This window comes from Cavia porcellus, unplaced genomic scaffold (genome assembly GCF_034190915.1).
Source record: "Cavia porcellus strain 051 isolate PalLab524CR breed Dunkin Hartley unplaced genomic scaffold, mCavPor4.1 scaffold_29, whole genome shotgun sequence".
Taxonomy (NCBI): domain Eukaryota; kingdom Metazoa; phylum Chordata; class Mammalia; order Rodentia; family Caviidae; genus Cavia; species Cavia porcellus.
In genome coordinates this window covers 15,323,455-15,337,392 of record NW_026947512.1, presented here as the reverse complement: position 1 = coordinate 15,337,392, position 13,938 = coordinate 15,323,455, and the positions used below count along the sequence as shown (strand labels likewise).

Genomic DNA, 13,938 nt, shown 5'->3' with positions numbered 1-13,938 from the left:
ACATGTAACTGGAAATTAAAACGGTCCCCATCTCTAATCAGGTTGAAGAAGTACTGGGAAATTCTGATTTTGGAAATGATAGCCACGTAGATTCATTTTCATTATTCCTGGAGTGCCAAAGAGCCAAGTCTTGCACCGAGGCCCCTGCTTCACGCAAGCCTCCTATGGCTCAGTCTGCACTGGCCCTGCCCCAGGTTTGTCACCCTAAGCAACCCTACACCTCACCTGCACCGTGGAGGGGCCTGCTGCAGTGGCTCCAGGCTTGGGGGCACAGCGGTCAGCATGGCCGTGACAGAAGCAGGTCCCCTGCAGACGCAGCTGGGACACAGCGATGTAGGTGCTGGGGGGATAGCGGCCTTTCCGGGGCACCGGGGCCAGCTTGGTGAAGTTGACTCTCAAGTTGGTGATGTCTCCCAGCTCTGATGGGCCAGCAGCGAGGAAGGATAATGGGGAAGCAGAAAGAACAGAAGTTAGAAGCCAACAGAGTCGCACAGGAGTAAAGGATGGTACTGTCCAACCCTGGAGGACTGGGTGCCATTGAAGCTAGAAATTGATCATATGTGCTGGAGTATGGCCATCCCAAGAACAAAGAGAGCCTGGGACAAACCACATGAAGGAGTTGCTTCAGCCCAGAGAACACCTGGCCCCAAGACAATATGAACAGTGGGTTGCTAGGAAAATGGGGCATCATGTGACATTAAGGTGCTAAAAGGTATAAATAAATGCCTTGGCAGTGAGAGGCCAGTTCCTTTCCTCCCATCAGAAGGATAAGGGCTCCACCTGCCCCCAGCTTTGTCTCTATTTTCTTATCCTCTTGTGGTCCTTCACCCCAAGAACCTCAAGGACCACATAGGTCGTGACATATGATGCCTGAACACAGATGGAGTAAGAGATTGAAGGCAAGGAAATACTTCTCATTTGTGCACAACTAGGGAGAGAATTGCATTGGTATAGGTCAATAGGCATCACTGGAGAGCACGGATATTGGCTTCATCAGGTGGAAAGAGTGGGGCATTGAAACTTTCTAATTCTCTAGGGCCAGTTATAAATGGGTCTATGAGAAATTCCTTCCCCAGGGGGGGAAAAAAAGATGTATTGCTTTCACTAGTAGTGTAATTATGGAGCAAACAACTGGTAAAGAATTGGAAATGTGTAAGGAACTTTTTGTTACATGTTCTGATTCCAGTATTTATTTCTCTTTTTGGATTGTGATTAGGAAATGTCTTGGTGATTGTGGGATTATTGGGATGCCCACAAAGCAACTGGCTCAGAGCAATATTTTCAATCAAATCCCAGGCAGGGAAGAGATGGCAGGGTAGCAGAAACTCTGATAAAGTTTAATAAGCTTTGTAAACTTGCTTAATTAGGTGAGAGAAGAGATGGGGGATAACTAACTCTTCCCCCGCAAAAGGAGAGCTTTGCTGCAAATTTCATTTTATAGCACGTGATATTTTAAATTGAGCTGTCCTCACCTTTCCAGCTCAGAAAAATTTTGCTGCATCACAGGTTAATCCTTCTACCTCTCAGGGAGTAGAGTGTCTCCCTTGCAATTGGCACCAAAAAAAAAAAAAAAAAAAAACCAAAAAGTCAGATGGGCGGAGGGATACATGGAGGGTTTTGAGCATATCTATTTGGTTACTAAACTTCAAATCCCCAATACTCTGAGACAAATTATGATCACTCAGATCATCAGTTCACAGCCTAAGAAAGAGAAACAACAAAGCTACGTGTTTTTGCTGTGGGGGAGAGGGGGCATTTTGCTAAAAGTTGTGCTGCTGCATCTGTGGGGCAAAACAGTCACCAACTGTCCCTAAGAATCCACAGTCTAAACAGTTCTCTGAGGAAGTCAGGAGTCAGCACCCACCCTCCCATAGGAGGGTCAATGCTGTTAAGCATGCCCGTTGACTATGTGACTCGCCTCCCCATTTGTTACCGATTTATCCAATTTTACCTGAGCAATTAATCTTATTAGTTGACCACAATTCTGTCCTGCCTTATACCCACTTTGTGAGTTCCTGTTTTTCCCACCTTGGACCCATCTCACTTCATAATTTTACTCTATAAAGTCCCTAGAGAAGACAGAGTCCTTGGCAATCTGCTCAGAACACCTTCTATCTCTCTCAGACAGAAGCTTTCTTTCTCTCAATAAATACATTCTGCTCTTAACCTCCATTGTTCCTAAAATTCATTTCCGATTTTAAAGAACACAAACTCCTACCGGACATATAGTAGATTGTGAGTTTCATTCCCCTGTACCAGCAGGACCTGCCTTACAAAGCTGGGGTTTGCAGCCCTGCCTCCTGGGTGCTGGTTGAGGCAAATTATAATGTAGGAACACATTTACGAGACAGCAAGCTTATAGATTTTCATGATCAATTAGAGGTCGCTGACCAAGTTACTTACTGTCCTGCTGTTTCTGCTAAATTCAATTGACCTGGACAGCCCAGCTGCACACCTCTGCTGAGCACTTAGTCAGAGTAGCTGCTTATACCTTAAGGTACCCTAGGCTAATCAAGGGCCCCTTCTCATAATATTTCCTACGTTATGGTAATGTTCCTAACTATGCTCACTCTGCAAGGTCCCCCTCCTTGTTCCCAGAGTGTTTCTACTGTTTCAAGACCAGCCTGCCAGTCAATAGATGACTCAATGTATGCAACCAGTTACATAATGTTTTGTCACTTGCTTTGTACCTTTCACTCCTCCATTCTATATGAACTAAACTTTTCCTAGATTCAGTGCTTTTGCTTTTGAGGAATGATCCCTGCAACAATACACTGGTGTGAAGATCCAACAGCCTGGTGGTGTAAAGATTAAATGCTGCCTTTTATCTCCTCGGTGCAGAGTTCTCTGTTCAGTTTGGCTTGACTTGGGAATTTTCCCACAACATGCTGAGGGGCAAACTCCAGTGGGCCTAACAAGCCTTCTTTTTTTGGTCTTTTTCCTTTTTATTGGTACTAGGGATTGAACTCATGACTGCCTGCTTGCAAGGCAGGCGCTTATGCCACTGAGCTAAATCCCCAGCCCCCTTACATGCCTTCTAATTGCCAGCCTGAAAGTGACACCACAACACTCAGCCAGGGGCCAGGAAGGCGGGACACAGCTCTCAAAGGTAAGACAGGGCTCAGGCACACTGGAGCTACCTCCATCTTTTCCCAGCGCCTGCAAATGAACTTTATGCACCCTGCACTTGGATCCCTAACGATGGTGGGGTCTCAGGCCAGAAGAGTAGCGCAACCTGAGTGCCCAGAGCCTGGGGTCAGCTGGCGGCGACAGTGGCTGCTTGTGCATGCCCCCACAGTGGCCCAGGATTTCCCCAGATCTACCTGCACATGAGCCAGCCACCCCCACCATACCCAGGCAGGAAGACAGGAGCCACACCTTGCTGTGGAAACCACAAATGGCAAGGAAAAGCCAAAGAGTCTAAATACAAAATGCAACGTTTTTTCTCTGTTCCTTACAAAAAAAATTCCTTATAATCCTCAGGACTAAAAATGATTAAATTTACTCACAATTTAAATTTCAAAAAACAAAAAGGGGGAGTTCACCTTGTAACAGATTTCATTTGGCAGTATATACTATTTAAAAAGTTTTAAGTTCTAATAAAGATGAAACTACAGTGGCAGAAAGATAATGCAATCAGATAAAGGCTACAATGAGTCCTTTGGAAAGATCTTCATACTGGATAATCAAAGCACAAAGTCCAGTGCTGATTTGGGCTCGAGAGTATGCTTATGCTTTTCCAGGATGTGCTGAATGGCCTATCTGGGTGCCAGTATGTGCTCTCTGGCTGAATCATGAACCCAAACCCAGAGGAGTTGATTCTTCCTCTAAGAAACTGATGCTCAGTCCTCTGACAGCGAAACCATGCCACAACTGAGAGACAAAGATGGAGTTAGACCAGACCTGCAGCCAGTAGAGGGAACTGACACAGGAAGCCCAGGAGAGGGGAACCATAGGTCTAGATAGATGATCAGAGGATACAGAGATAACCAAACTGAAACTTTAATGAAAGAAGCAGTCACAAAAATTTACTAGTATTCTTAAGATAAAATACAAAAGTGTATGTTAATTATTGGTAAGATTTTGTCCTTTCCAAATTACCTTTACAAGAGATCTCTACTAATTGACCTTCAATAATTCTGACTAGTCAATTTATAGTTATAAATTCTAAATTTGCAAAAAAATTCAATTGGGCAAAAAATATATTTGAGTGCCCTCTGATTTTGTAAGGTGTTTGTCATTCTACCTGTGTATCTGTTGTCTGTCTAGTCTGTTAAGCAGTTGTTGGGAGTAGCTAAGCTAGTGCCTGCTCACATGTACGAAGCCAAAAGCACAAGTGTCCATACAGGAGTGCCCAGAGGCCCGGAGCACCTGAGAAACACCTGAGGACATGTGGTGCTGAAGGTGAACAGGTGTTCTAGCCCTGAGAACATGGGCTGTAAAAAGTTAGCTAATTCAGCAAAGAGGCATGATACAAGTGTATAAAGAGCTTCCCCCCAGAACTAAGAGAGTTCTTGTGGACACCTACAAGCTGTATGTTTGTTTCTATATCTGTCAAAATATGTAAAGATTGTCTGTCCATGTTTGTCCATTTGTCCATTCTGGGAGCAGCTGTTCTTTTTATTTTGAGCTCAACAATGTTTCCCTTTTCCTTTCTCTTTTGCATTTTTGTATCACTTGATCAAAGGTTTATTTGGGTTATAGATTTACAAACCTTGGTTGCCAGCTGGTCCAAATGAGGCAAATATTAGTTCCATAAATACAATATATATTGTTGTGTATTATTGACTTGAGAGTCTCTCATTGTTTAAAAATTAATTAGTTAAATATTTTAATTGCATTCTTGGTTTTTGTTTGTTTCGTTGGGTGGTTTTGGTGTTTTTGGTGCTGGGGATCAAACTCATGACCTTGCACCTGCCAGGCAAGCACATATTCCACTGAGCTAAATTCCCAGCCCCATGATTGCACTTTTCATAAGTCATCAAAAAAATTATTAAGATGAGTAAACAAAATCTATGGTTGGGATTATTGGATAGGACTACAATTGATGAATAAGAAAGCAGCTGCCTGGTGACATTTTTAACCAGTTCTTGTTCCTTGATCAGAGGCCCTAGTGATCTCCCTACTAGTGAGAGACACCCCACTAAAATTATAAAAATATATTGTTGTAATATGTCCACATTGGTCATTGTTTAAAAAATATGATAAGGTTTTTGATTTTAAAATGCCCATACAAAGGTTTTAGTATGGTTATGACAAATGATTATTGTTAACCTCGTGGTATATTCATGTATTCATGCTTCCAGATGCACAGGTCTTCCAAAATGTAAAACAAGGACTGTTTATGGTGACAGAATTTTGTTCCATATTCAGACCTCTGCCTTCAATGGATGCTTATGAGATGTACATCCCACTAAAAATAATCAAGTTAGATAAAAGCTTCTTATTATTAGATAAGAAAAGATTAACCAAAAAGGGGGTGTCTTATGTCAAAAATGCAAGTTCAAATGTGGTACAAAATATTATCATGATTGTCATGCTATAATGTTGTATATGGTTTTGATTTCTAATTTTCTGTGTGAAATATGTAACTTTGTTAACATTCTACAGGTATTCAAATTGTTAAACATTAATGGTTAATAGGAAATAATGGTTCCATTTTATGCTCTAAGATGCTTTACATTTAGAGAATATAGTATTGTCAAGCTTACTGTATCTACTATACCATACTGTTATTAATCTTTTCTTCTGAAGGCTCAACAACTGCGGCTTAGAGACCAAAAATTAGAGAGATAGAGGGTCTAAGAGACTAGCCATACTTTGGCGCTGGCCCTCCAGGGTCAATGAGGATCCAGGACATAAGAGAAACTCTGCTGTGTCCCTGGTCTTCTGATCAAGAAGATTGTGAGACCACTGAGGAAAGTAATCATTGATGTGTAGTGTACCTAAGGACAGTCACCAGGAGAAAAAATCTCTCAAGCTTTCATGGAAAGCAACTTGGTCAAGCAATAGCCGTGACTCATCCAGATGGTTGACACCAACAATAGAGCTAAGAGGTGCTACACATGGTTCCAAGGTTCCTGAGGAGACCTAACTGACCTAGATAGATAGCAAGACACTAAATTTAATATGGATCTCACCTTAACTTGGTCTTGAACATCCTACAGAAAAGTACAACTTCAAGAGGTTTAATACAATGCCATAGTATTATGCTAGCTATAAAAGAAGCTCAAATCACTAACACCATCTGACAATTATTGGCTATATTGGTAAGTGTCTACTGTTACAGATTAGTGGACTGCACAGGGATTAAATTGTGGGAGTTCTCCAAACAGCTTCTCTAGCTTCAAAAGACCACATATCCTGTGCAACACAGAACAAAAGAGAGGGATATGTTGGGAACTGTTGAAGCTGAAAATTGACCACATGTGCAAGGATGGAGCATGACCATCCCAAATACAAAGAGCACCTGGGGCAGCCAGGTGCAGAAGCTGCTTCAGCCCAGAGAATGCCTAACCCCAAGACAATCTCAACGGTGGGTTGCTACGGCAAGGGGGCGTCATGTGACCTTAAGTTGCTAAAAGGCATAAATAAATGCTCTGGCAGTGAGAGGCCAGTTCCTTTCCTTCCATCAGAAGGATAAGGGCTCCACCTGACCCCAGCTTTGTCTCTTCTTTATTTTCTCATCCTCTCATGGTCCTTCACCCCAAGAACCTCAAGGGCCACATGGGTCGAGGTATGGGTGCTGCCCTCACAGTACCCTAGGGCTGAGCTCCAGTTTCCCTGTGGGGTAAGCAGGGAAGGCTCTGAATCCCAGCTGGTTTGGAGAAACAGGAAAGAATGGGAAGTTTCCATGACCCAAGCTCCAACGTGTTTCACTCCGCTCTCACAGTCCCATGGGCAAAAAGTACCCACACAAACCTTGAATTTTTTGACTTCGAGTCGCTGGAATCCCAGATGCTAAATCCATAAGGTTAAGCTGGACCTATACAGAGAGGGGAAGGGAGACCAAAGAAGATGTAAGCAGTGTGCCCCTCTTAAAGGAAGCCTCCCCTTCTAGTCCACACCCATCCTCCTGATGCTTCCTACACAGACCTAAGATGGGCCAGGATTGAGGCTTCCACCTGCCCTGGGAAGCCAGGTGATCACTGGGCCGTGCAGGGTATGTGTGTTCCTGTGTTTGTCTGTGTACAACTTCTCTGGACATACAGGTGTTGCAAGAATTTCCTGATTTCCCTGAGTCAAAAATTATAGCAATATGTATAATCTACACATGTGGGTTTAGGAAACAAGAATTTTCCAGTGCTCCAAGATGAACGAGGGGCTCAGGAGTGTGTGGACGCAGTAACCACAGCACTCAACAACCTCAATGTCAATGGGGCCTCTTGTGTGTAGTCAGGCTCACTAGATGTGACTTCCCTTGCACATCACCCTCAGCCAATCAGAAGGAAGTCCTGGACCCTGATTTAGACTTGTTTCAGGATGTAACCAAAGGAATGGCCCCACCGAAGGCAGGAGAGGGCCTGCCCCAGGAAGGGTGGCACTCTGAACATCCATCCGAGAGCAGATCTCAGGCTCTCTGTGGTCCTTGGTTAGGGGAAGGTGGAGAGAGACCACAGTCGCCTTTGCCAGGGGCAGGGAGACCATCAGGGAAGAACTCAACTCATGCTGTGAGGGTTTGGGGAGAAGCACTCTGGGTATTCCTGAGTTTCCATTCCCTACTGAGGGTTTATGTTCAGGTAATCTAGGATGCTGATCTAGATGAGTAAATTTAACAAAAAAAGTCAGTTTTGAGTTTAATGTGATCAACATAAAAAAAATCTGTGCAGTTTGCTAACTGGCAAGGAACTAGTCACCCGAAAGCCCTCAATTGGAGTAGAGTCCATCTCATCCTCTGCATACAGCCGTGTGCTGCTGAGCCTTGCAGGAGGAGGGCAGGGCTGGGAGAGGAAGGAGAGCTGGCCAAGGGCTTTCAAGCATTGGGTAGCTCTGAATCACAGGGGTTTCTCCCAGGCCCACTTCTTCAGGGTCTCTTCTACCTACCTTCCCACCATTTAGGTGCCCATTAGTCCTCTGGGGCAGGGCCTGGCATCGTGCATCCTGCCAGTTTCTGGGCTGGCCCTGGTGGACCCGAGGGAAGGTAGAGGTGCAGTCATCAGCCAGGTACTGGTACACCCGCCAGGTCCTGCCAAAGTCTGACGAGCGCTCAATCAGCATGCCAGCAGGCACAGGCCCCTGTGGAGACAAGTGGGCCCTGAGTGACAGCAAGGAGGGGAGGTATGTAGTGAACCTGTGGGGTCACAGTCACAGAAAGCAGCTCCTCCGAGCTGGAGAGAGACAGGGTCCCAGCAGGACCAAGTGGTCCAATCTTTCTGACAGAGCATGGGCCCAGTAGGTTGCCCCTGGGAGAACTGTGCAAAGTAATGGAAATGAAATCTGTATTCTAGAAGGTGTGATTCCTAGCTCAACCTCGACTTCTGCCACCTGGCTTTCAGACTTGAACATTCTTCCACCATGGCACTTCCCATAGCCAACCATTCTTACTCCTACAACAAGTTGACCCACCCCCACCCCCTACACTATGGTCATCTATGGCCCCAGTTCAGGCTGTGGTAATGCCAAACCTGAATGACTGCCAGAGTATGGAAATACCCAGACTCCAAACCACTGTCCTACTCCACAGAAAAACCTTCCTAAATGCTTTATCTGATCATGATATCCTCCAACCCATCTGCATTGTCCCACAGATAAAATGCAAGCTCCTCAGATGGCTGTGTGCCCCATTCTCTTCCTGGGTGATGCCATCCATTTCTTCTTAGCTTGAATCACTCATTTCCTTACACTGAAAGTTCAGAAATCCTAACCCCAAAGCAAACTCAAAATTAGGCCATCTATCCAGCTTCAGTAATATTTCCTATGCATCCCACCCTTCCCTAGTAGGCTCCATCTGATTTCCCCTAGTTCACTCTCACCTAGGTCACACCAGCCACAACATAAATTTCAACTGTTGAAGGATTGGTCCCCAGCTGATGGCACTATAGGGAGGTGGGGCTTAGTTACTGGAAGTAGTAGGTCATGGAGGTAGGCCATTGAAGATACTCTGTCTTTTTTCACTTCTTGGCTACCATTATGTGAGCAGCTACACTCCATCACATGTTCCCCACCATTATATTATCCCTGCCACAAGATAGTGACAAAGCCATGTGACTATGGACTGAACCTCAGAAACTGTAAGCTAAAAGAAATCTTTCTCCCTTTTATATTGATTATCTCAGATACTTTGTCACAGCAATAGAAAGTTAACTAACATACCCCTAGTATAATTTGGATCTAGAGTGTCTGCTAAACATACATATACTAAAGGTATGGTCCCAGTTAGTGGCGCTATTGGAAACTTTCGGAGGTAGGGCCAGTTGAAAGAGGTGGGTCACTGGGGATGCACCTTTGAGGGGTACAATCTTTCCCTGAATTGATCAAATCCCTTCCTGGCTGCTATGAAGTAATCAGCTTTGCTCAATCACACACACTCTGCCATGATGTTGAACTTCATTTCCAGCCCAAAGTGACTATGGACTGAAAACTCGGAAATCATGAGCCAAAGTGAATCTTTTCTTCCTTAATAAGGTTAAATGACCAGGGAACACTTTCTGACTTTCAGGTGTCAATATGAGCTTTGAGTAGAGAGTAATAGGACCTAATTTCTTTCATGACTGAGGAAGTTGGCTCTAAAAGCCACATTCTAAAAAATGGCCAAAAGGATTTTGAGAAATTCCAGCACCATTAAAATAGATGTCCAGTCTCTAAAAGGGACAGTTTTAAAGGGGACATTCATTTGGATATCATTAATAGTCTTGTTGCTTTATTATCATTCAACCCTTTGATGGTTCTTGCCACATACAGATTAAGCACTGATTATATGCTACACTTGATGTGAGATGTTACAGACAGGAAAGTGAGTAAAACCAAGCCAATTAGCCTCAAGTTGCTTTTAGTACATGTAAGGGAGGCAGAGACCCAGGAGTGAGTGTGTCAGGTGCTGTATTGTGGGTGAGAAGAGATGCTGATGAGTACAGGAGGTGCCAACAGGCATGGGACATCTAGTGAGGTCTGCCTTGAGTTGGGGGGTGGGATGTCAGAGAACACACCCAGACCAATGATAGCCAAGTAAGGCGAATATCCATTTCAGGCAGAGAGAACAGCCAGTGCAAAGGCCAGGCGGCAAGAAGCAACTCAGCATATAATTGGGAAGGGCAGAAGAATGCACAAGTCTGGATGGTAAAATGTGTCATTCATGGCTGGGAGAAACGAGCTTATAGATGTGAGTATGCAGAAGAGCACAGACTAAAGATGCACCCTTCGTTTGACCAATGTAGACTAAGCACCTACTGCGTGCTAGATGCTGGCTTACGCTGTGAGCTAGACCAGCAAGAGTGCCTGCCTACACAGTCTGGTGCACTGTACTCAGCCAAGGATAATCTCACTCTCTCCTCTCCATGAGACATCTGGCAATTTCCAGAGATGGATGCATGGTTGTCACATCTGCGGGTATGAAGCTGAAACCTGGAGGGAAGGGGTCAAGGATGTTGCCTATGGTGCACAGGGCAGCCCCTCTGACCAAAAGCCATCAAGCTCAAATATTAACAGCACGGAGGCTGAGAAATTCTGATCCATTCATAAAACCCACAAATAAAGAATTGGAAATTATGGTGATATTTCTAAAGGCAACAAGATGCTGGAATAGGCAAAAATGGGTGGGTGGGCAGGGTGTAGTCTGAAAAATGCAGGTTACACAGGTGTGCAAGATCTCCATGAAGAAGTGACATTTAAACTGAGAACACAAGTAAAAGGATGTCATTGGAGAGGAGAATTCCAACAATAAGAGAGAGGTACAAAAGTGCTGTAGAGTGGAGACCAAGGAGGAGAGCCTCGAGGAAGGAAAGGTGTTCTGAACATCGAGGCGAGATGCAGCCAGCATCCGAGGGCGCGGGGCCTCTTCGCTTGTGGGTAAGAGTGAAGGGTTTTTTGTTGTCTGTTTGTTTTGGTGGTTTTTTTTTCTTTTTACCAGGGATTGAACTCACAGCTTCACGCTTATGGGGCAGGTTCTTACACTAGTGAACTAAACCCCAGCCCAGGAGTGCAGGTTTTAAAAATCAGTTTTCTGTCACTGACAAAACAATAAAATCAATTTAACCAACTGTGATCTTTCATATTTGACTATTTCTATAGAAAGAACAAAACAAAATCCTTTTCCAAAAGGAAGCAGTGACCTGTCATAAACAGATGAAAATGTCTCCTTCAAAAGTGATGTCTGAAAAACCAATCTGAAAAAGGACCTTCAGTCTTCTGAGAAGAAATAGCACTGAATGACCAGTTGTCCATCAGGAGAGTTACTCCAACACAATGCCCTCCACAGAGACAGCCAAATTCCTGACTGCTGTTTAAACTGTCTCTTCTACAAAGTTACTAAAATACAGCAAAGGGTGTATGTAAAACTATGGCGAGCATGTGAATTTTTAAAAATTCTAGTAAAAGCCTCGCTGTCATCGATCCCCCTTAATATCTCTGCCACACTTGAAACACTTATCCTATTGCTGATGTCACTTGTTAAAGCGTAAAGGAAGTCCTCTTTCATGAGTGTCTGTAGCTGCCCTGTCAAGGCTGCCTCAATGTCCAGAATCAATTCATGGTCACAGTGACTTTAGGGTAGAACCAGCTGTCACACAGTAGCAAAACTAGGGAGCAAGGCAGATGAGGACACGCTGTAGTGTTTTTAATTGTAGAAACTGCTTTACATGCTCTGAATCAATTCAGGGAATCAAGGCTGCCACAATAGACAAACGAAAGACCCTCACAAAGGAGGACTTCCAAAACTGCTTCAGACAGTGACAAGAACAACACAAGAGGGAGGACTTTAAGGGGGATTAACAGCAATAAGGCTTTTATCATAATAAATTCAATTTACACATTTGCTGTATTATTTGATCACATTGCATACATAAGAATACGCAATTGCATAAGGAATGAGACCCATTAGAATTGGTATTGGCACGGTTGAGGGTGAGGCCTACCAAGAAGAAGAGGCTATATAACAATGACATGACCAAAACAGGGAGCTGGAAGGTGCCACAGTTCTCCCAGGAACCAGACCTCTGCTGTCCCCTCTGGGGAGGAGGCCCATCCCACATGTGGTACCAATCACCTAGCCTGGGACCTCAAGAACACTGCTCCTCCACAGCCTTGGCCCACAGGGCCACAGGTCCTTCACCACCTTCATACCTTAAAATCCATTGTGATGCCCTGAAGCTGAAATCTCCTGTCCAGGTCCAGCTGCAAAGAGACAGGGCTCACATCTGCAAGGATAAAGGTAGAAGCTTTAGGCCAAAGGTAAGACCCCACTGTCGCGGTCCTGCAGACAGCTCTGGACCGATTCACCCTATGAAGCCTGAAACTCTCCAACCTTGATGCCCTAAGTTCCCTAAGAGAGTAGTGGACCAGTACATTTCTTCTTAGGTGATCTGTTAAACATTCTTATCTGTTTTTGCCATATTTTCTTCCCACTATCACTGGATGCCTCTAACACCTGAAGGAGGTCAACTCGTATTTCTTGACACAGATCTGTTCCTAAAGCTCAATTCCTTCCACAAACCACCCATCAAAAGTAAGTAAAAGTAAGTGAAGTAAAGGAAGGCCTCTCTCCTCTCACCCTTCCCTTGGCCCCCACAGACTTCTCTGCCTACAGCCTCAACAGACCCCAAATATGAGGCTGGGAGGTTCCCTCTGTTGCCCTTCCACATCCCACTACTACATGCTGGGAAACCCCCGAGTTCCTCAGCAGCTGCATCCCCCACATTCCATGGAATGCCCCAGGCTTGGGCTCCTGTAGGTGGCGGTCCTCACCATTCTGCGACTGCCACCAGCGTGTGGGGCCTGAGGAGGAAGCCACGTTCTCCACTCGGTGGCTGTTGTAATTGTGAGGCAGCCGGGAGTCACACTTGCAGCATTTCATCTGCCACTGCAGGGAGGAAGACAAGAGAGTCAGGGCAAGGCCCTCACAGGTGTCCCACTGTGTCCTGAGATGTCTGACCCTCAGGCACAGCTTCGTAACACCCTTGGAAAGATGCCCCTCTTAAACCAGGGCTATTGGCCATCTTTTAGTGTAACTTCTCTGTGTCCCTCCTACACATAGCAAAGGAATAGTTAATAGCTATTTACTATTTATCTATTGTGGAACAAGCGATGGTGGCAGGAAAGTCACCTTAGCAAATGCGACTGCCTTGAGGTGAAAAGAATGGAAGATGCTAAGGGCAAGAAAAACAAGGGGGAGAAACCTACGTTCACTGATCACCCACTACCTGTGACACACCAGTCAGAGAGTTTTATATGTTGCTTCATTACTCCCAGCAGCCTGGAGAATACTGGGGTTTTGAGGTTCAAGGAGAGAGGACAACCAAACAAGACAAGGACATTGAGTGCTCCAGCACTAGCTGCGTCACCCCATCTCCTAGGGTCAGAATTTTCTTCTATAAACCGAGTAAGGGCTGGACAGAGTCATGCATTCACCCTACAGCAATGCTTGCTGGACATGTGCTGTGTGACAGACATGCTCTGGCACTAGAGCTGAATGGTGGATGAAATAGAGCCCCAGCCCTCAGGGAACCGACATATGATGAATGAGAGAGATGTCTGTGAGGCTTCCAGCTCGGACTCCACCTGGAACCTCATAGTCTTTCAGGAACCAGGGCCACAGAAGAGGTGCAGCCTTCCCAGGGTGGTCCCGGGCACACAGTGAGTAAGCCACCCCTTCCCTGGCCTGTGCCCGTGCCTTGCAGTGAGGTAGGCTCTCAACTGGAACGGTGACCTCTGTGGCAACACAAAATCACCAGAAAAGGAGCACAACAGAGAAGCCTCCCGCCCCTTGTTCTTTAAGTTTATGCCTAT

At 45.1% G+C, this 13,938-nt stretch overlaps 1 protein-coding gene across 2 annotated transcripts in view; it reads right to left on the bottom strand.

Annotated features, from left to right (window-relative positions):
- Lamb3 (laminin subunit beta 3) overlaps positions 1 to 13,938 on the bottom strand; it is a 48,000-nt gene that overhangs the window by 16,608 nt on the left and 17,454 nt on the right. For both annotated transcript variants that reach the window (XM_023567129.2, XM_063240153.1), the window contains 5 exons: positions 12,898 to 13,012; positions 12,277 to 12,350; positions 8,044 to 8,235; positions 6,922 to 6,985; positions 226 to 419 (listed from right to left, as the gene is read on the bottom strand). In XM_023567129.2, the coding sequence (XP_023422897.1) occupies positions 226 to 419; positions 6,922 to 6,985; positions 8,044 to 8,235; positions 12,277 to 12,350; positions 12,898 to 13,012 (639 nt within the window). The remainder of the gene's footprint in view (positions 1 to 225; positions 420 to 6,921; positions 6,986 to 8,043; positions 8,236 to 12,276; positions 12,351 to 12,897; positions 13,013 to 13,938) is intronic.